General features: G+C 39.7%; 1 protein-coding gene across 5 annotated transcripts in view; it reads right to left on the bottom strand.

Annotated features, from left to right (window-relative positions):
* Positions 1-10,475: 10,475 nt before the first annotated feature.
* Positions 10,476-21,915, bottom strand: part of PDGFD (platelet derived growth factor D) — a 136,347-nt gene continuing 124,907 nt past the window's right edge. For all 5 annotated transcript variants that reach the window (XM_057399760.1, XM_057399762.1, XM_057399764.1 and 2 more), the window contains one exon: positions 10,476-11,492. In XM_057399760.1, the coding sequence (XP_057255743.1) occupies positions 11,358-11,492 (135 nt within the window). In that variant the 3' untranslated portion in view covers positions 10,476-11,357. The remainder of the gene's footprint in view (positions 11,493-21,915) is intronic.

The raw sequence follows: 21,915 nt of genomic DNA, 5'->3' as shown, positions 1-21,915 counted from the left end.
AGTTTCACCAGATTTTAGCATGAAGTAATGGATGATGTAATCCTCATAGTATAGTGGGCAAACACTTCCTTGGAATAGGCAGTGCTAATCAATAGCATTGTAACACCCACTTTTTTTCATTGAGGAAAATTATTTATTTGCAATGCAATAGTTTGCTTGTGCTTAAATTTACCTTACTTCTACAAAGCATGTCAATGTCTGTGCATTCTTCTTATAAATGCTATACCAACACCACATTTGACATGTATAACTGTATTTAGCATCATATTTCATTTCAAACCTGTATAACTATGGCATGTTAAAACACTGTGTTGGAAAGGGTTGAGGAATCTTTACATAATCAAGTAGTAGCAGTAAATCTAGGTGACCTTAATTCAAAGCCCAAGGAGTGATGTGTTTAGTTACCAGTTACTCTTCTGCCCAATTATTCAGCTTTCCATCTACGATTGTGTCTCCTGGGACCAGCCTTCAACCTTCAACAAAAGCAAGACTTAAACTCACCCTTCTGTATTACCTTGTATGCGCTGCTCTCCTTGTGCATCATGAGTCCCTACTCCTTGCAGTACCACCTGCTGGTCAGCTGTATGTACTAGAAAATGAACCCAGGATGGCTCGCCCATAGCACTTGCCCTGAACTGGGCTTTTGGGTGATTTTGTCAAGGGAGTGCTTGTTCCTCTCTGTTCTCCTTCCCTGACCTGGTTTAAATGCTTGTGTTACAGTCAGCGAAAGTGCCTCTTATGGACCTGTCTCTCTCCTGGGATCTTAGGGATGTAGGCTCTGCCAGAGTTGTGCATAGTCAAAGGAATCCCCTGTCTTGTCAGACATCTCAACCTTGCTGGGTTTCCAGGCCAAAGACACAGTTAAAGACACAATTAATTTTCCAGTGCTAATAAGTAATGCACAATCATAATGTCACAGTAACATAATGTTACTTAAAATAACGTTACTTAAAATAATGTTACTTAACATAATGTTACTTAACATAATGTTACTGAAACTAAGATTCTTGAGGCCAGACTAACCTTCTTGCTGCTTTTAGAGGAAAGAAGGCTTATATTCATCATTCGTTCTCTGTGTGTCTCTTCCCTTTCTGAGAAAGCTGGTATAGCATATATCAGATAACTGTTTTAAGTCTTCCTCTCTGTGTAGGTTATGGCCCTATGAACCCAAGACTCGTTTTCCACTTAGATAAAAATGATAATGCTAGAACATTTTTAAGGTTTTACAGCTCAAGGTGTTGTCTCTTGAGAGTGAAGTGAGGTAACGAGGATGTTCAGGCTTTCATGCAGTTCACCATTTCCCTAAGATCTTCAGGCTTTACTAATATCTTGAGACAGTAAGACCTCTGGGTTCTTCTAACAGATGTCTGAGGTCAACAGCAAATCCTAATTCAAAGACCATGGCAGAGTTCTATGCAACATTTCCTCTTTTCTTATCCACTGAATTTCTCCATCAAAGGCACATTTCTGTGATTTCTTGAAGATGTAAACACCCAAAAGAGGAAGCAGGGCTGTTATTAGTCTTTCAAGACTTCTGTAGACTTTTGAAGAAACAAAACTGCAAAATTCATAGCAAGAAATTCAGCTAAAGTGTTTCAAAGAACTATGACTAGCAGCCTTCAGTAACTGTGTTGGCACTGAACAGACTTCCCAGAATTTCCTGTCTGAGCAAATGGAAGCCTAGAAAAGGAGAAAAATGAGAGGGTCTTGCATAGTGCTTGTACTGAAAGCATTCAGTGATTTTCGAAGGAATTCAGAAAATATAGCTCTAGTGTATGAATAATATTTCTCTTTGCCTGCTGATTATTTTTATCTTGATAGAGTAGGATTTAAACTTTTTTTTTGCTGTTTTTTAACTTGGATTTATGGAAAAAAGTATATATATGTATATGAAAAAATATGTATGTGTAATATATATTTTATTTATATTTATGCATACATGACTATATTTATATACACAGATATATTGGCAAGATTAATTTGCTCAAGGATTTTTCCATTTTGGATTAAATGGAAGAGGAGCAACTGCTTGGAACCAAATGCAGTTAAAGGAATTACCCAAAAAACTTTCAGAGACTAGGAAAAAGCTCCCCAATGTCAGTCTAATACATGGTATACTATTGTAATGGCAGTTTTCTCAGTTATTCAGTACCATATAAGGTGCTCTACACTCAAGGATGCTAGTTTTCAAGGACCACTCAGATAATTTGGTTTTCCTGGAGCATGCAGTCTCCATGAGTTTCTCCAAGTTAAAGGCTTTAACACAGCCTTTTAAATTGCCAGCATTTATCTGCAGGCCACTTTTTGCCTAAGTTATGCTGCACCTTCATAATCATACAGTTTACACAAGTTTTTTTAGACAGCAAATAGCAACACTGCATGCCAGCCTTCACTCTGATAAGCTAAATAAATGTCAGGTTGCTTCTTTGGTCAAATCAGTTGTAGAAGTGTCTACCTGAATGCCCCTGAAGGCCGGTGTCACTGGATGTCAGTCACTGTAGAGTGTCATAATGCAAGTGGAAAAGGCAGGAGGATCAACGGGTGCAACAGTTAACTTAGAAGATGCCTCACATGATTTAGAGGTTAGTTATCACTTTGCCAACTCCTGATTATTCAGTAGGGTCCTACATAACTAAACACTCAATTTTGGACTCTAAAAGCAAATTGTTACCTTTAAAAACATGCCAGCAACAAGTAAACTCCCTCAGCACATATATAAATCATTCCAAACATGGTTTTGGTTTGTTTTTTTTTTTTATGTAGACATTTGCATGTCCATGCAAGCTCTGCTGCATGCAAGGAGTACTCTTTTGTCTGTGTTATTCAATAAGAACTGCTGTGAAGGGCAAAGAACAGCAGTTTAGTATTTGATGAAACTAGCATGGCTTGTTAAAATGCTTGTCAGACAAAAGAACTTACATACTCAGAAGAAATAAAAAGTACTTGTTGCTGGCCAGAGCTCAGTTCCATCAGCTAGTGATATTAAAATGCAAGGACTAGTTTTCATTTGTTCCTTGAATTCGCTTTATGTAGAAGGACTTTTTAAGGGATACTTGTCTTTTGATTATCAAAATTGCTGACTTAGCCTACATTGTTCAATCCTAAAGATTTCAGGTATGCAGTACCTGCATTTCTCAGTGAAACTAATTTGCTTTTCTTGTCAGGGTCTTAATTTGAACCCAATTGTCCTCATTTTAATTGGAAAAAAAAAAAAGTCTTCTTCATGGAAGCTTACATGGTTTATTTTCATTTAATAATCAGTTATGCAATTGGTGTTCAGATACAGTTTAACTGGGAAAATTGCAGCATTTTGCCTAAGTGGAATTATTTGAATACTAAAACTGCAGCTTCCTATAAAGCAATCAGTTCCTTGAGGGTACACAAATCCTTGCCTGACCTTTTGAAACAAATTAGCAACAGAATCCAAGGGTTGGTATTTTGATGCAAAGGTTGAAATGAATGCCATCTGTCGGGTATCAGAACAGTTTAATGAAGGCCTCTTTCACATCAGGTGCTCTCTGAGTTCAGGAGGATGCTCTGAGGGCTGTGCTGCAGCAGAGCCTTTATGCTGCAGTAAAGCTGGACAATTTGCCTTCCTCTGACTTAATGAGAAACTCTATCTGGAAGCTGCAAAATACTGCAGCCTCCAATTTTGTCACAATTATGAAAGATCTCCCTGTGATGGCTTGCTGAACAGTGGTAGCAGCTGCTGAGTCTGGTGGCCTGATGGAGGCAAGGCTGCCACAGCTCTGTGCATCTGTGTTCAGCCATCAGCAGGGACAAACAAGTGTTCCCATAGACGCACTCTCTCGCGTGCATGCGCATGGGTCTCAGTTGATCCCAAGGCCCCACAGTCTCTCAGACAGTTGACTGACGCTCTGGTCTGTCCAGCAGCTGACTTGGTCTCTCCAGTCACTGGCATCATGGATACATAGGCCTCCAGACTCTTGTCACACCCCAGGGACTATCACTAGATACTACCACCACCACCACCACCCCCAGGACAGAGCCTCTTGCGTGGCAAAATGGCTAGAAACATGGTTTAGTGAGAGGCTAGGACAGACTGTGCTGGTCACACACAGGGCACAGCCAGGCAAGTACATGTACCAGCCCCTACTTGCATATGACTGTCCCTTTTTGTCCCCTTATCCTGCTGTTTTCCCACTCGCTCCTCCCCAAACCACTTTGATCTTTCCTTTCTCCATCCTTCCCAGAACATCCTATAAGAAATCCTGTACAATACTGAAATACACTTCCCTTGCCATCCCATGGTGGTCCCCATGCCCCTGGCTCTGACCACCCCTCAGTCTGTCAGGTGATGGGGACCCTCTTGTAAGAAAGCCAACAGGATGCTGAGTTATGCCAACAAGGGCAACACCAGCAGAGATAAAAATGCCATCATCCTACTCTACTCAGTGCTAGTCAGGCCACACCTGGAATATTGTGTTCAGTTTTGGTCTCTGCTGTACAAAAAAGATGTGGACAGGCTGGAAACGATCCAGAGAGAGGCCACGAAGATGATCGAAGTGATAGAAAACTGTATAAGGAAAGGCTGAGAGATCTGGGTTTGGTCAGCCTGGAGAAAAGAAGGACCTTATCTCCATGTTCCAGTATTTGAAGGGTGGCTACAAAGAAGAGGGAGACTCCCCTTTTACCAGGAGTCACGTGAAAAAGATGAGTAGTGATGGGTACAAGTGACTCCTGTGGAGATTAAAACTAGACATAAGAGGAAATTTATTCACAATGAGAACAATCAACCACTGGAATAATCTCCCTGGGGAAGTGGTGGATTCCCCAGCACTGAACAGTATTCAGATTTGGCTGGATAGGGTGCTGGGACATCTACTCTAGGTCATGGCTTGCCAAGAGAGATTGGGCCAGATAATCCTTGAGGTCTCTTCCAACGTGGTATTAATAATTCTATGATTGTCCTGTGGCTCATGATGATAAGTGTTCCCCTGTCCATGTACTGAGGCTCCACAGGGCAGCCTGGGGCTGTGGGGGCTGTGGGCTCCATTGGTCTGATGAGGTGACAGGGGCTCTTTCCTGTGCTGGTGTGCCCCTCTGTTCCTTCTAGTCTGTAGGGACAAGACTTCAGTCATGTAAGCTAACAAGTTATGTCTTTTTTATTAATGAGCCAGACATTTACTACACTATTAGTGAGGGAAGAATCCTCCTGCAGGTATGGCTGGCCCATCTACCCACACCACCTAAGATACATGACTCTGTCTCGTCCTTCAGTTACCATACTGCTGATACTGTTGGGTAAGTATGGGGCCAGAAGCTCAAAGTCCTGCCTACCCTGGCATGAGAAGGGTCTGATCACCAACGATTGGACAGTCTTCCCTGAGCCAGAGCCCTCAGTAGAGGTCCGAGACTTTGTCAGACTTCTCTGTCTCTTGTTTCCATCCAGTTTGTCAAAACAAACTAATGTCTCCCTTGCTCTACATGAAGTCTAATAAATATAGTGGTGTCTCCATCCTTCAGAAATTCAAAACCCACCTGGACAATACTGAGCAACCTGTTGTAGGTGACCCTGTTCTGGGCAGAGGGTTGGAAAAGACAATCTCCAAAGGTCCCTTCCTATCTCAGTATGTGATTCTTCAGTGCATAATAGCTTTTCATTTCTGGGGAGAGAATACTCTTTCTTCATGTATTAGGTACAAGTAGAAATACCATATTACCAAAGCAAATTTATTTGTTTATTCTTTGTTTGGTAAAAGGCAAAGAAATTGCGACAGCGGATAGAAAGATTCCATACAATTGTATTGATATGACCACCCTCATTATGGAGAAGGTTAACTGATTTCAGACTGGGCTGAGAGAGCTCATCTTGGTGTACCCAGTACTTGAGATGATATCCTCCAATCTAAAACAAAGAACAAAAAGGTTTTGTTGTCTACTCTTCTTACTTACCTAATAAAATGTAATGAATAAAAAGCAAGGGTTCTTTCTTATGTCATCACCCTTTATATCAAAATATTTGAGAAGTACCCAGTTCTTTTTACCCCTTTCTCTTTGCGCTGGTTCTGAAACTGAAATTCTTTCAACTGAAGCAGAAATCCTTTGTCAGTTTGAAATTGGAGCATCTAACACAGTAACTGGTATTACATAACTAGTTCCATTTTTATTAGACCATGTCTGTGCCACAACAACTTTGTATAAGCAGTACAGAAAAGAGGTTTTGAAACTCAGTTTCAAAAATCAGGTTTTATAAATTTAGTTTTGAAATACCACTTTCACTAACTATAAAGGAATTTCAGACTAAGTCAAGTCAAATCAATTTCAGAAGACAGTCTAAACCCTAGAATACTTCTTTTCTACTATTCGTGGCAGAAAATTTGTGGCTTTGGGAATCCCCTTTTTTGAAGAAGTCTGTGAAAATCAATGCAAAATAAAATCTGCATTTTGAACACTTAAGACAGGTTTTCAAGGCTGGTCAATGAATAACCAAACACTTTATGAATGTTCTGTATTTCAGCATATTTGACCAAGACTATCAATAAACAAAGTTAAATTTAAAGTTCCTCGAATGAGAGACCAGAATGCTAATTTTTGTATTTTCATTACATACTGCACTGGAGTCCCTGGGAGAATAAGTACGAACTGGGCATCTGCTGAATTTATGTTACAGCAGCGTGCCTGGGCAATGCTCTCCAGAAAGAGCAAGAGAAAAGGGAAATCTTATATGAATTTGCAGAGAAGTATTTTTATAGCTGTCGATCTTAAAATCAGCTAAATGATTCTGCATTCTTCAAAAATGGGAAGAATACTTTTTTAAGTATACTTATTTTTAAAAAGAAAAGGTAATGGTGAGTTCCTGAATGACCTCAGGAACCATATATTTTCTCAGCTAGAGACACAAAGCTACTTTTTATGTTGCAGATTTCTAAAAGCTTTCACAAGGACAAACTAGTAACGTTAGCTTGCCATTAGTTACGCAGGTACATAGCAATGCTGGATGGGAGGAGCTTTATGCCATCCTTGGACACTTGCTTGAACATTTTCTGAGCTGCTCTCTACACAGTGCATTTCTGAAGGGGAAAAAAAATGTATTCTTTGCCTATTAAATTCATCCTTGTGCACTGTGCAGAACAGAACTGCTTTTTTTTTTAGTGAATGGCTCTTCAGACTGCCTTCCTCTCCCCTCCCCCAAACCCGCCAAATCAAGATATAGGAATACTTTAAGGAACAATGACAAAGCAAAAGATAAATACGCTTATCTGAATGGCTGACTGTTCCATATCAGTGACATTACTGTACATAACAATGTGCACATGCATGAGGACAGGGTCCCTGGACTGTATGCTATCTGTATTTCCTGTATCAGACTGTCATCTAGTTAATGAAGAATTAATTTGACAAAAATTTCATGTTCTTATTCAGTTCAAGATCAAGTGAAAGCCTAAGGCAGCTTTAGTTTAGCACAAGAGACTTAAATTGGAAGTTAGTTATCAAAGCTAAGAAAGATATGTTCCAGATGCAACACAACAAAATTTGTGTCTGCCAAAGCTGGGGGAAGTGCCTGAACTCACAAGAGTGGATTGAATTTCCCCACCTTGAGAGGCTTTGGATTCCTCCAGCTGCCCTGCACACAAAAATTGGATGCTTAAGTCTGCCTTGAGTTTCAGACCTTCAGTCAGTAAAAAGCTGCTTCAGTAGGGCAAGCGAGGACACCTCTGCTGGAGCCAAGCCCGTGGGGGCTGAGACCAGCACTAGGTCTGGGGAAGCACCCTGATCTGGCCATGTGAAATGCCGTGCTGCTGTCATGCTGTTTCACAAGGAAGCTGTCTGCTCTTCTACCTCAGGCTTCAAACTGGATTACCCCAAAATTTCCCTTCAGTACTTCCCTCTTGCTCCTGGGAATGACTACTGAAATTCACAGAGATCTAGCATGGAACGTGTCATGTTGTGGAAATGTCTTCCAGTAAATTGCAGGTTTTAGTTCATCTGAATTCTGAATAATCACTCAGAGTATCTTCTTTCAAAAGCAGTATTTATTTTTTCATCAAGGTAAGACACATTACATACTGCATAAAGTAAAAAATACTGCTAGGAAAGCTGCATTTAACTGAGATAACAAAAAATGTATATAGATTGCACTTAAGAAAGTAGGCTCCATCCCAGAAGAATACAGTAAATAAGAAGCTAGTGAGTGGTTTGAAACTAGGAATATTTCTGAACTTCCATTGAAAAGGTATTTATTTTTGGGGGGAACAGGTTCCAATTCCACCAATAAAATGAGTCAGATTAGTTTCTTTAATAACTTTGCTTTTTATGTTAAAATAGTATGCAAACAACATAATTACATAGACAAAAAAGAGAACAAAGTTATGCAAAAGAAATCTCTGCAATTTCTGCTAATAAATAAAAAGGAAACAATTTGCTGATATTTGGTTTCACCTGCAGCTCAGGGCTTGGATTTTGGGGAGTTTTAGTTCGTTCACATGTGTGTTATCATCCCCCACTGCAACATAAAGCCCATCCTTGACTCTCCTGCACATGCAGTCTGTATGGCAGGCAGCAGCATGAAGCAGTGAATGGTTCCCTTCATTATGAAGTGTCCCAGTAAAATTTTGTGACAAATTTAGTCTATAGTTAAGAAAATGAACTCAAGCAAGAGGATAAACCCTATTATATCAATCTCTTTACAGCTGCATTTTCTGCTGGACCCTGGTATCTACTGCTGCCTGTATCCAATGCAGTTAGCTAAACTATTAGTTGTTCAGTCTTTAAAATGAGTATTCATACCATCTACCTTTGTGTATCTCACTTAGATGCCCAATCAGTGTTCTGATCTTGCTACATAGTCAAAAGAGAGAAAGAAAACTTGCCACACTAGGTGTGGGCTAAGGCACACTTTGGAAGAGCCTCTTTCTCCCAGTGGCCTGCAGCAGTAACTCAGGCTTACAGAAAAGGCCGGATCTCCCAAATTAGGAGGTGTAAATACCCCTCTCAACACATGGCTATTGGGGTGAAGAATGGGTAAGCAGGCAGAGGCTCATGGGAGATGCCAGGCACAGCTGATGCCTGGTGCACGTTTTTCCCCTGGCAGGTGGGAATTAAAGGACCACTCAAAGCACAAAACCACATGAAACTGATTTTTCCCACAACCATTGCTAACTACAAGGGCAGAGTGCTTAGGCATAATCTGGGCATAATTCAGTCAAGAATATACATTGGAGTGCACTGTCTCAAAACCAATCAGTACTGCCAAGGTTTCACATGCAAATTTCTTCCAAAATTATCTAAAAATTATGGAAGGGCTGGGTCAATCTGGTTATTAAGCTAGTGACAGAAAAAGAATGAAGTCTCCGTTAAACAGTCTTGAACTATGAAATGAAGCTGGCAATCTTTGGTTACAGTGCTGTTCTTTTAATGTGAATTGCTTTGAAAAATGATGAATCACTTCCCAAGTCAGCATTCAGGAGCATCTTTAAATAGACATCTGGGAGCCATAGGGGAAAAATTAATATAAATAATAAAACCCCCACACTTTTTGAATCTCAAAGGTTAAAGTACAGGAAAGAAAGAAACACAACATTTCTAAGGGATGTTTCAGTAAAGTTTTGTTAAAATTGTTAAAGAGCACTTATACTTGAGCTGTTAAAGAGGGAAAGGCAGAATATTAGGGCACTTTCGTAAAAAAAATCGTAGATTGCTAACACTTACTGGCTTGAAGGTTTTCAATATTATATTATAGCACATGCCAGTTTCCACGAATTATAACACACTACTGTCAACCTACTTCACTGTTTCGGAGACAGAAACACAAGAGGCAACAGAAACAAGATGAATTGATGCAGTCTGTGTCTGCTATTAAATATAAGACCTCAGCCATTAAATACGCTGCCCCTGCTACATTCATGATCAAAACTCCAATTCTTCGCCAGGCTTAAATCTGTCTGTACACTTTTGGAGCAGCATGTAAAAACTTTTAAAGCTAGTTTAGAAGGATATTTTTTTTCCCTTTTTCAGCTAGAGCACTTTCATAATATTTTAAAAGGCATAGGAAGCTATGCTGTAGCTTTTAAAGTGCTTATTTTATTATGAGGTGGTGTTTAATAATATTCTTGTAGAAGTTATTAAATGATGCACATTTTCCATGACAGACAGACATTGCTTAATGTGCCTCAGCAAAATGCAATCAAAAAAGAAATTCACTGTCAACAGTTTAACCATGGCAATACACAGATTTGAAATAAGACAACTAACCTCAGATAACTAAGATTAATGCATATATGACAAAGTTATAATAATCCATATTTAAAACAAACAAACCAATCCCAAACCAAATAACGATAATTAAATCTCAAGCACAGTTTTGTTTCCCAGTATTACAACTGCAAAACAAATCAATATTTTCAACAAACATGTGCCCTATCTTCATTGCCTGTGTGGGGAAACACGATACTCCTTGAACTGCATTGAGGAGTATGCAAGGGGAGGGTTGTCTCTCCCTTTTTTTTATGTAGAAGGGGCTTCTCCTGGGCAGCTCTGGGCAGCTCTGGGCAATGGGCAGGAGTCCAGTCCAGGTAGGTAGAGACAAGAATCAGCCCCAGTCCACAGGGATTTACCTGGGGACTTGGTGGGAGCCCCATCTTGCAGAAGTGATGGGTGATGGCTCCCACGGAGCCACTATGGCAAAAGTACCAGCCTCCACACGCCCTTACCAGCACCAATGTCCTGGCTTATGCAAAGCATCTACTAATTTCAAGACATGATTTGCTCAAGTACAAAAAGTAAGATTTGATTTTATTGGTGTGTTATTTTATGTAGTGATGGACTTCCTATGCTACATCTCACTCTGTTGGGCCAGAATGCGGGGAAGTTCCCTCTCAGGGTAGAAGAAGCCATTTTACACTCATACAGGCCCAAATTCTGTCTTCATTTATACCCACAAAAGCCTACTGACCACCAGGAGAGCTAGGCAGGTAGAAATGGCAGCAGAATTTGAGAGTAGGAACTGGTGAGTGAGAAACAGAAACACAACGCTATTTCATTGCCAGCTACCACAAATACCTAACTGGTGTTTAATTTAAGTGGGCATTGCATGCCTAAGGACTGGAAATGAGATTTGAAAATCTCAACCTTCAGAATCTAGATACAGATAACCATAATCCTATTGTCTTGGATGCTGATACATAAAAATCTATGATATACCTGTTTGGCTGCCATGGCACTAATCAGCAAAGCTATGCTGAAACATAGCGATCATTTTTGCTAATTGCAAAAGGCAGGCTAGTAGCAAAGTTCAAATGATTAGTGAGTAAAGGTCCTCAGAGCAATCCTGCTTAAAAGTAAACATCTGGTAAGCTGCAATTAGTGTGTCTTCTTTTTTTTTTTTCTTTATTTTTTTATCGAGGTGGTCTTGAGCTGCAGATACAATCACAACGCTCATGGTGATCCAGCTGTATATCTACTAAGGCCATGTTGTTCCTGGTTCTGCCTTTTCTTCTGGGATGGCCAGCCTCAGGGACGAATTTCAGCACCTGGGAGGATCAACAGAAATGCACTGGTTAGAAAACACTGTTAGATTTGAGGATGAGAGTGTTGGGGCCCTCAGGGCACCAACAGCCCTTAATAACCCTAACCAGCATTAATTTGGACACATTTTTTGTTTTACTTCCAGCTTTTTCTTTCTACTCTGTGACATCCTGCTGCACTGTTTGTCCTGGAGCTTTGACAGATTGGGTTATTTCCTACATCAGGTGTCTTCAGATCATGCAGTTCCCTAACCATGTCCAGAGTTGCTCCTTTGCATGCAAATTATCAAGCATGTTTCCTTTGGCTCGTACTTGTAGTCTCATACATATTTGAATTGCTTTGCTCCCTGTCTCACTTGTATAATGTTTCTGCTCTGAAGAACAAGGAACACTTTTAAATGCAATTTGAAATTTCTGAAGCACATATCATTAGAATTGGACCAAAACTGAAATGACTGTGTGAGGCAGAAGGAGATGAATGGAGCTTGTTCAAAATATGTGCCAGATCTTATTGTGTTTCTCTGAAATCTGACTTTTGTTGGCTTATCCTACAAATCTCTGACTCAAATTATTTCTTAAGAATTTACTGTGAAAAAAAAGACAAAACCTCAACTAATCAAAACATTGTTTCCTAGGGAAATATACATCATATAAAAGGTTTCTATTGCAACAAAAAGAATCCTATTTGGGTATATAGAAGAAAATACTAAAAGTGGTTAAACACTGGAGCAGATTGCCCTAAGAAAATGCAGAAACCCTGAGGACAGTCAAAATTAAAAAGACAAGGCCCCAGCAACTTCCTCTAAGTTCAAATTACTCCCTCCTCTGAATGGGAGACTGAGCTAGATGAACCCGAGGGCTACCTTCCAAACCATATCACTTTATGAATCTGATTCCCTGAAAATGATTCGATGATTCTAAAATGGCTTTTTGGTTATAGGAAAAACAGAAACATCCTATCTAATCTTCTGTGACAGTGTAAGTATGGAACTAGACACAGCTGGCTGAAACAACACGGACTGGAAAAAGCTGAGGAAGATGGCAGTTTGCAGGGGTAAGTTTTGCAAGCCCACCATTGGAGGCTGAGTTGCTGTGAAAGAGTGCATACCCCCACTAGCATGGTGGTGCATATTGAGGGGGGTAATTTGCTGTTTCATTAGTTTGCTGTTGATGGGCCTACAGTAATTTAAGAAAAGAGATATTAATGTCTACTTTCTGCCCTGAAGCTCAAATACTAGTTTGGATTAGGTAAAACAAATGAGTTAAGACTAAGAACAGTAACTCTCACACAGCATTTTTCTTCCCAAATCTCACAGCACATTGCACAGAACGATATGCATCATTGTCAAACTTATATAGAAGGGGAATCTGAAACTGGTTTGCTCAAGGCAACATACCAGTAGAAAAAACTACCAGTCACATTATATGGGCCTTTCCCTTCTGAAATTACTTATTTACTGATGGGGCGCAGAACAAGACAATTTCAAACATTGACTGAGTCAATATATGCAAGAAATCCTGATGGACACCAGGACAATTCACTGTACAATGTCATCAAAAAAAAACAGAGGAACTGAAGCCAATCAGGTTGCTGCAATTATTACAGAGCTGAAAATAGACTGGATCTTCAAAGATACTTTTTTAAAGAAAATATACTTTTAAAATCAGGTACAGCTGCTGCTGCTGAGCCCATGATAAAATTCTTTATTTAAAGAAGTCTTTCATCAAAACCTGGCAAATTCAGGTGATTGTCACTTTGGGTACGTAGGTCTGCTTTTTTTCAATTGAGAGCAAATGAAAGTATGCAATGGGATGAGAGCAAAGATGTGGGCTGTATTTAAGCTAACAGACCTCCTGACAGCTTGCGGATTTTCTCTGTGTTTTATGTTTAGAAACATGAGCACAGTATATGGGCTTTGCTGATAAGAGTAGAAAAATGAATTTGCAGGCACTTCCCCAGACAAGATGGAAAAACAGTGTCTGAACACAGCTGAAATTATAGAACCATAAGATCACTGAGATTGGGAATGACCTTTAAGATCAACAAGGCCAACTGTTAATTTAGCAGTGCCAAGTCCACCACTAAACCATGTCCCTAAGTACCATGTTTAAATGGCTTTTAAATACACACAGGTGATTCCACCACTTCTCTGGGCAGCCTGTTCAAGTGCCTGACAACCCTTTCAGGAAAGAAATTTTACCTAATATCTTGCCTAAACCTTCCCTGGTGCAAATTTCTTCTGTCGCCTGTCACTTGGCAGAAGAGACCAACACCCGCCTCGCTACAACTTCCTTTCAGGTAATTGTAGACAGTGATAAGGTCTCCCTTGAGTTTCTCTTCTTCAGACTAAACAACCCCAGTTCCCTCAGCCGTTCTTCATCAGACTTGTGCTCCAGACCCTTCATCAGCTTCCTTGCCTTTCTCTGGACGTGCTCCAGTACCTCCATGTCTTTCTTGTAGTGAGGGGCCCAGAACTAAACACAGGATTTGAGGTGCAGCCTCACCGGTGCTGAGAACAGGGGGATGATCACTTTCTTGGTCCTGCTGGCCACAGAAATATCAGAAATAGTTCTGATACAGGTCAGAATGCTGTTGGCCTTCTTGGCTGCCTGGGCACAAGCTGGCTTATGTTCATTTGGCTGTCAACCAACACCCCCAGGGTTCTTTTTCTCTGGGATCTTCTCAGCCACTCTGCCTCAATCCTGTAGTGTTGCATGCGGTTGTTGTGACTCAAATGCAGGACCCAGCACTGAGGTTTGTTGAACCTTATGCGTTTGGCCACATTCCATCAATCCAGCCTGTCCAGATCCCTCTGTAGAGCTTTAATAGATGATCACAGAACTGATGTTCAAAGCTCTCCACCTAGTTTCCATCTAATAGTTTTAGTTCCAGCTAAATACAAGGGAATTGAAAAGAATCAGAAAGTAAGGCCATTTCTTGTGACTAGAGTAGCTGAAAGAAAACTCTTTATTCTGAAAATAGCTTATGTTTATTCATCACATGGTCAGGTCCTTGGAAGGTGAGGAACTACTGAATTAATGAAAACAGTTCAAAGAAATTTTGTTCAAAAATTTTATTGCTTCTTTTTTGATGGGATCAGTAGCAGATCGAAAATATGGATGTGAAGAAGATCTGGAATGCTCAGAAGGTTTTTTTTATGTGAGCAAAAAAGAGTAACTTTGCAGTTTTCAAATTAAAGGAGCAACATCTGTCACTAACACCCAGAATGTGGTGCCTTGGTTGTTCAAATCATTGCCTCACAAAGAGTACCCAACTACAGCCATATCCCCCCCATCAAACACTGAATTAATTATAGTCATAAAAGCATTAAAGTAATTAAAAAAGAAAAAGACTAAATACTTAGCTTTTGAGCTGGATTTGGTAGTGCAAAATAGTTACAGGCAGTGCAAAAAAAGGTATCAGGGCCTTGTAGCATTTACTGTGCAAAGAGGTCCATAGAAGTGCACCAATATTCTGGATGGCATTTTACTCTGTAGATGTGCCTGAGCATCTGAGAGGTTTTGAGGTGAAGTGACTGTGACTACTGCATAATTTTCCTTGGGGATGGTGGTGAAGAAAACATAAATAAATGCTTACATGGGCTTCCCTGCCACGAATCTTGCACATTGGTCGTGCATTGAATGTGCATGCCAGCTTCTGAAACACTCTTTAAATGAGAGAGAAAAGCCATCACAAATAACAGCATCTAGAAGCTGAAGCCAGAAAAACTCAAAACGGAGTTAGGGCACACTTGTTTCAGGCTCACTCATTGCTTGGACAGCCCTTCAAGGAACCGTGGCTGCCTTTCCAGAAGGTATACAGCACAAGTCTGGGTCTTGCTTTGGGGCAGAAGGGTACTCTTCAGGGGCCTCTGGAACATAGGCAGCCCCTCTAATATCAGCAAATCTGCAAGAGCACTTCATGATCGGGGGTCTGGAGAGCAGAGCAGCAATGACTGCAGGGAAAGGACCCAGACGGAGATAACCTGTTCACCCTGAACCAAAGCTGGTATTTCTCCAGTAGAAGCAGCAATAAAGAGGTGACTCCAGAGAACAATTCACCTCAAACACCCATCTCTGGTGGTGCTAGCTCTGATAATTAGGAAAGGAGCCTAAAGGCTGGACTTGCAGCTTTAGATGGGTAGAGTCGGATGAGGTGAACCACTCCCTCGAGTACTCACTGATGTCCCTTGCCATGTGTCATTTACCTTTGAACTCAGAAAATATTTAGCCATGACAGTCCATGATTGATGATTTCTGCTTTAATAAGAAGCAAGGAGTAAACCCATTAACACTTTCAAAAATCATAATAACAAGGAGGTATCCAGTTGCTCATATCCATTTCTTCCTTATTATCGTTTACTTATTAGGAGCAGTAATAACATTATTTGTTAAATTCCTGACCAGCAGTTTAAACACCAATAGAAATCTCAAGTCTCATTTAAAAATTAGCTTTTAGTTTTTTTTAAATAATTATTAACTTAAGAAGACAATAGATAGTCAATAACATGACTATGGCTTAGCAAATTTCTGGTTAGCTTCATATTCCAGTGACAGAGGATGGAGAGAAACTCTGGATGCTATTTTAGATAGTGAAACTTGTACTTTGCAGAAGTTATTTTAAAATCCTGCTATGCAGCATTATCTAATCTCCTTCTGCTCATCTAAAAATACCATCGTTCTAGCATGCAAAACAAATTATATTTGTCTGAGATTCATGAAAGAGGAAGCATCAAAAGTGCAAAATGTTCAACACAGATCCAAATTCTGATAGAGATGAAAAACCTTACTCTGCAGTTTTTGGAAGTTATTTAATCCAAAGGTCACACACAGTTTAGCTGTGCTCTGAGCATAAGAAACCAAGCATTATGGGAACGTGGTTCATAATTTAGCATAAGGACCTTTATTCCAGTAGTAACATGGCCTAAAATAATGACATAGACCCTAAACTGTATTCTTTCTTACCAGGTACAATTATAGGCTATCAGGACAAAAAAAAGTTTGCTGATCAGTGGTAGAATTCAAAGTAAAGGATTATTAAATGTAAATGGGATTATTGATTAAATTTTCTTTTATTTGTATGAATAAGAAACACTTCATTTTAACAGAGGAAAGTTAACAAAAAAATTAATTGGCTTAAAATTCAGGCATCTGAAACAGTCACTAAAGCTATGATGCTTTTGATATATGTGGCATCGAGACTCTCACTTTTGATGATCTTGTCATACATTATGGCTCCAGCTATTGCTTTTTTGACCAGACGCAAGGGTTCCCCCTTCCCAAATTGCCACTCTGCCCAGACACATATTGCAGGATGTCTCGCTTGCTTAACTGCAGATGTCATCCAAAGAGCTTTAATTTTAGTAAAAAATGAACCTTTTTTCTTTCACTGCACTTCTGTGCTCTCTGTGCTCATCCTGTGACCTAGCAGTTGTTTAGGACTCAGTTTCCTTGTATTTGCATTCCAAATAAATCCCATTGCTGTTTCTTATATAGTACTTCTATCCATTAATTTTTTTGTCAGTGTAATTCTGTGCCTTTATTACCATAACGTTTTATTTCCTTTATACATGTGCTATCAGCTCCAAGACATACAAAATCAGACCATATTCCTTGCAGACTGGTTTGATAATGCTTGCTTTATTTAAACCCTTAGCAAATTTCCCTTTTTGTATCAGCAGCATTTATATGATTTTCATCCAGTTATCTTATATTTCCCTGTGACAGGGTGAGAATTATTGTCTGTTCTCTCAGGTGCCTCCTTAAGGTTTGCTTCCCATTTCTCGGAAAAGAGGAAAAAAGACCAAACCCAACAACAACAGCAACAACAAAAAAAGTCTCCACAGCACTGCTATCTCTTTCAGGGCAGCAAGAGGCTATATGATGTAGCCATCCTAACAGTAAGCTAGACCTTGTCATTGACAATTAATTGCATGTATGTCCTTGTGAAGGCACCAGACAAGTTCCAGTCAAAATGGGAGACACGTAACATTTTAAAAACAGTTGAAATTCTATTGAATGCTTCTATTCACCATAAAGAAAGTGAAAAATGCATCAGTCTTTACAGGAAGAACAAGTAGGTAAAAGATGCAATCACTTTCACCACTTGCTTTTTTCTTTATGTGCCTGTTAGCTGTGCTGCTCAGCACTGTGTTTGTGGAGGTTTATACACTCTGACAAATTCTGGTTGCTACCTTAAGAGCATTTATTCCTCATGAAACTCATTTCACATCTCATCAGTTACAGCAATGAGATGGGGAAACTGATTTCTTGTTTCTTGGAGGTATGTGCATGTTAGGTTGATGGCACAGCCACAGCCTGAGCTGAACCGAGTCCTGGCTTCAGCTCCCCCATACCTCCTTTGGGCTGGGTGTTACCCAGGTTTAGAGTTTCATTCTCTTTAAAAACAGACTTCAGGCATTTCCAAAGAAAAGCATTGCAATGGAAAACACACTTTCATTTCATCTCCCCTTTAGCAAGTTGGACAACAGTAGATGTGAACATTTGATTAAGGTGTGCTGCAGCCATTTTGATGTATTGCTTTGTCAGTCATTCTCTTTCATGAGCCCTGCTACATAACTCAGTATCACTTATGGTGGACTGTGCTGAGATGGGTTTTGAGACACTGCCAGCACTTGGCTTGTTTGGCTTGTGGGGTTCGTGACACTATGTGGTAAGTCATGAGTATCTGTGCATGAGCTGTGATCTCAAGCAAACCCAGATGCCGTGGAAAAATCACACAGCATCACAAAAGCTCCCCCTCCCATAAAACTATCTGTTTACTCAAGTTATGAACCCATTTACTTCTGGAATCTGCTGAGTGTTTTGGCAAAGTTATGGCAAACTTCGAGGTCACAGAAAAGACCCGAGATCTCATTACTAGACTTCCCAGCGAAATAAAGAAGAAGATACCTCTTACCATGGCATTCTCATTTTCCCATTTTCCCTGCTGTTGCATTACTTCTTACAATTGGACATGGGAGGAAAGAGCTGTGCGGTCTGTTCAGGGAACTGGAGCAGCACTCACAGCTTGGGGAAATTAAAGGCTACACGTGACAGCTATTAGTCCTGAGATACTAGGAGGGAGTGCTTGGTGGTGAGTACAGTGTGAGGCTTTGAACAGGAACTAGGGAGGAACTAAAAAATATTAAGAGCATAAGGAGAAGATAACCTTGAAATTTCGGGACTAGAAGCCTCTCTCTCAACAAACACTCTAAGCATTAGTGTCCCAATAGCTGCTGGCATGCAGCTACTCTAGCACTGCAAGGCACTGACCACAAAGTGGTCGAAAGGCTTCAAAAAGGAGCTTACTACTTCTGGAAAATTTGCCTGCCTGTCTTTCTCATCCAGAAATATTCGGTCACTCAGAAATGCCAGACAACCTCTAAGTGATTCCCAGTTGCATTTTTACTGTTTAGGACAAGCACATTAATGTGCAGGACAAACTACTCTGTTGGGTCCGGGAGCTCAGTAGATAAAGCTCCAAGATAGCAGTTAGGCAAAATCAGCCTGGCAAGAGAAGTGGTCTGGAGTCTACAAAATTCAGTTTCAGCTGCTACAAACACTTTCTTTGCTCCACTACCTTACATTTCCTTCTGGTGTCTTTTGCAAGTAAATCAATGAAATTGAGACTTGTGTTTGAACCTTCCTACATGCTCCTGCAGCAGAAGGCAGAGATTTTTAACCAAATTAACAACAGTGAGGCCTTCATAAAGTATGAAGCTCTATCCTTCATTATGCAACTAAGGATTTTTTGGTTACCGTTAGTGTATTTCAAATTGGCTTCAAAAAGTGTAAACCAACTCCATGGTTTTAAACCTGACATGTTGAAATGCCCCTCCTCAGTGCCTTTACAGGAAGGCATTTAAATAAAATTAGTGTTAAGTGCCTAAGGGTGATAAAGAATAAAACTGATTAGCTGTGTGTGGCTAATAATAATAATAATAATAACGTAGAAAATATTTTGGACTAAAATTAATGGACACATCTTTAGTATGTCATATGTGAATTTAACTGCATGACTTCCACTCATGTTAATGGGAGCCACTTGGCTAAATTTCTGCTCAGTGAGCTATTAATTCATCCCTAAGGGATTAAGCTTAAATTTAAACTTACAAAAGCTATTTAATGTTAAAGCTGAAACACTGTCTTGAATTCATATGGTTTTCAGAGAACAAAGGAGTAATGAAATAAATTAGCAGTGATGTATTAGTTGAATATTGGATTTTCTGAATTTAGTGTTTAATTTGTGGTGGTCAAAAGTCATGACATCCTGGATCTGACCAATACCTGGTCAGTGTGATATCCTGGTGCCCCAGCACCACATGCTCCCAAACATAGAATAGAAAAATAAGTGCTTGATAACTTGATAATGTTTATAATTCTTGATAATGTTTATAATAATTTTTTTTTTTTCTGGCTACTGTCAATAGTTGGCTTGATACAGATGTGACCAATGATTCTTTAGTTTATATTTTACTTCCAGTTCTCTCAGAATCCTTCTGAATTATGTGCCACTCATATTTAAGGGTTGAAATATATAAATGAGTTCCCTTTCAATCTCTCTTGCTCTTTTCTATCATTCACTGTGTCCTAATTCCCATTTTTTTTCTAAATTAAATTATCCAAAACTTTTGAGCCACTTTCCTTACATGTTTTTGATGTATATCTTTTCCCATATTTTCCTTGATGAGTTTTTTCTGTTTCTATACATATTTTCTGCTCCTGCCTGTATCCTTCTAAGCATCAGTGGTCAAAACCCAGTATAAGTACCCCACCAATTTAAGCATGCCATCATATTTGTGTTACTTCCTGTTCACCTTTATTTCTGCAGAAGACTGTCACTTCCTTTTTTCCTATCATCACTGCACTAAACAACTATTTTCCTGAAGATCTTCACAGTGATTCATTATTCAGCTTTTACTTCAACTTTCACCCTTTATTTCTCCCTCCTCTCCTCACACATGCAGTGTTACATGAATAGTTTAGACTACTCATCCTAACGCCTGCTGCTTTTCTAAACTGCATTTAGAAGCAGTTACATAGGCCTTCTGAAGTCCCTCATTGCCTTCTCTGCTGTTACAAGTGTATTATCTCCTGTGCTAGCTGTCATTTTTGCCACCTCTCTGTTCACCTCTCTCCAGATTGTTCATACATGAAATAGCACTTAATCTGTGTGCTGGAGGCACCCTCAGATAGCCACTTCCTATGTAGAAAATTGTGCATTTCTTCAACCTCTTTGCTCATTATCTCTTAACCATCTTCTAATCCATGTCTGATCTTGCCTGATTGCTCTCTGAAGGAAATGCCAGGTCTTTTAGCATTCTTGTACAGTGTTGTTCTGTACAAATATTTATTCATACATAAGGCATTCTGAGTTCATTTTATCAGTTCATAATCATCTAAGTGGTTTATACTATGAATTTTTTTCTAATTAACTTTCCCACCACTGAGATAAGACTTTCTGCTCTGTAATTACCAGGGTCATCTGCTTCATCTTGTTTAAAATTAGATAAACTATTAACTATTCTGTAGTTGTAGCTGATGCTGTATTCTGCAGTTAATTGTGATAAAAAAAATCTCTTCCCTTGGAAAAGAGTAACCACATGCTCACAGCAAGGCAAAGGTTTGACCTTCAATGGCCGTCTGCTATTGCAGCCCTAGTGTCTCCCAAGTTAATGCCTTTAAAGTTAATTTTCACTTAAGCCAAGTGGTAAATCAGGTTCTTGTAAGAGATATATGTTAGAAATTAAGTCAGAGTGGCATGCAGCCTCCTACTTTCAGACAATTGAAAAGATAATATCAAGTAACTTTCCTAGATATGTTCACTTTGGTAAACATTGCTCACACTGGTTCTGAAAATACTGATTTAGAGGCAAGAAGATAAAAAGCTGTTTCCTTGTTTCTTTCCTCTCTAAATGTATTCTGAATGGGTGAAAAATATATCGCAGAATCATAGAATCAATGGTTTGGGTTGGAAGGGACCTCAAAGGTCATCTATTTCCAACCCCCTGCCATAGGCAGCAACACCTTCCACCAGGCCAGGTTGCTCAAATACATGTCCAACATGGCCTTGAACACTTCAGAGATGAGACATCCACAACTTCTCTGGCAACCTGTTCCAGTGTCTCACTGCCTTCACAGTAGAGTTTCTTCCTCATATCTAATCTAAATCTGCCCTCTTTCAGTTTAAAGCCATTCCCCCTTGTCCTGTCACTACATGCTGTTGTAAATACTATAATGGACTTTGCTCTTATGCAAACATAAAGTCTTTTAAAAAAATGCTGACTGGGAAAGAATCTAAGGCTGAAAGATTCAGCTGCTTCCTACAGGTAATAAATCTGGAGGGAAAAGAGTTTACAAGTGACTTAACTGTCATTTCCAAGCACGGTTTAAGATGATGTAGCATCCACACGGAAAGGTGGCAAAA

Source organism: Pezoporus wallicus, unplaced genomic scaffold (genome assembly GCF_028554395.1).
Source record: "Pezoporus wallicus isolate ANWC-B61680 ecotype Strahan unplaced genomic scaffold, APGP_CSIRO_Pwel_v1 scaffold_6446, whole genome shotgun sequence".
Classification (NCBI taxonomy): domain Eukaryota; kingdom Metazoa; phylum Chordata; class Aves; order Psittaciformes; family Psittacidae; genus Pezoporus; species Pezoporus wallicus.
The sequence above is the reverse complement of the archived record's forward strand: the minus strand, read 5'-3'. Positions and strand labels throughout refer to the sequence as shown.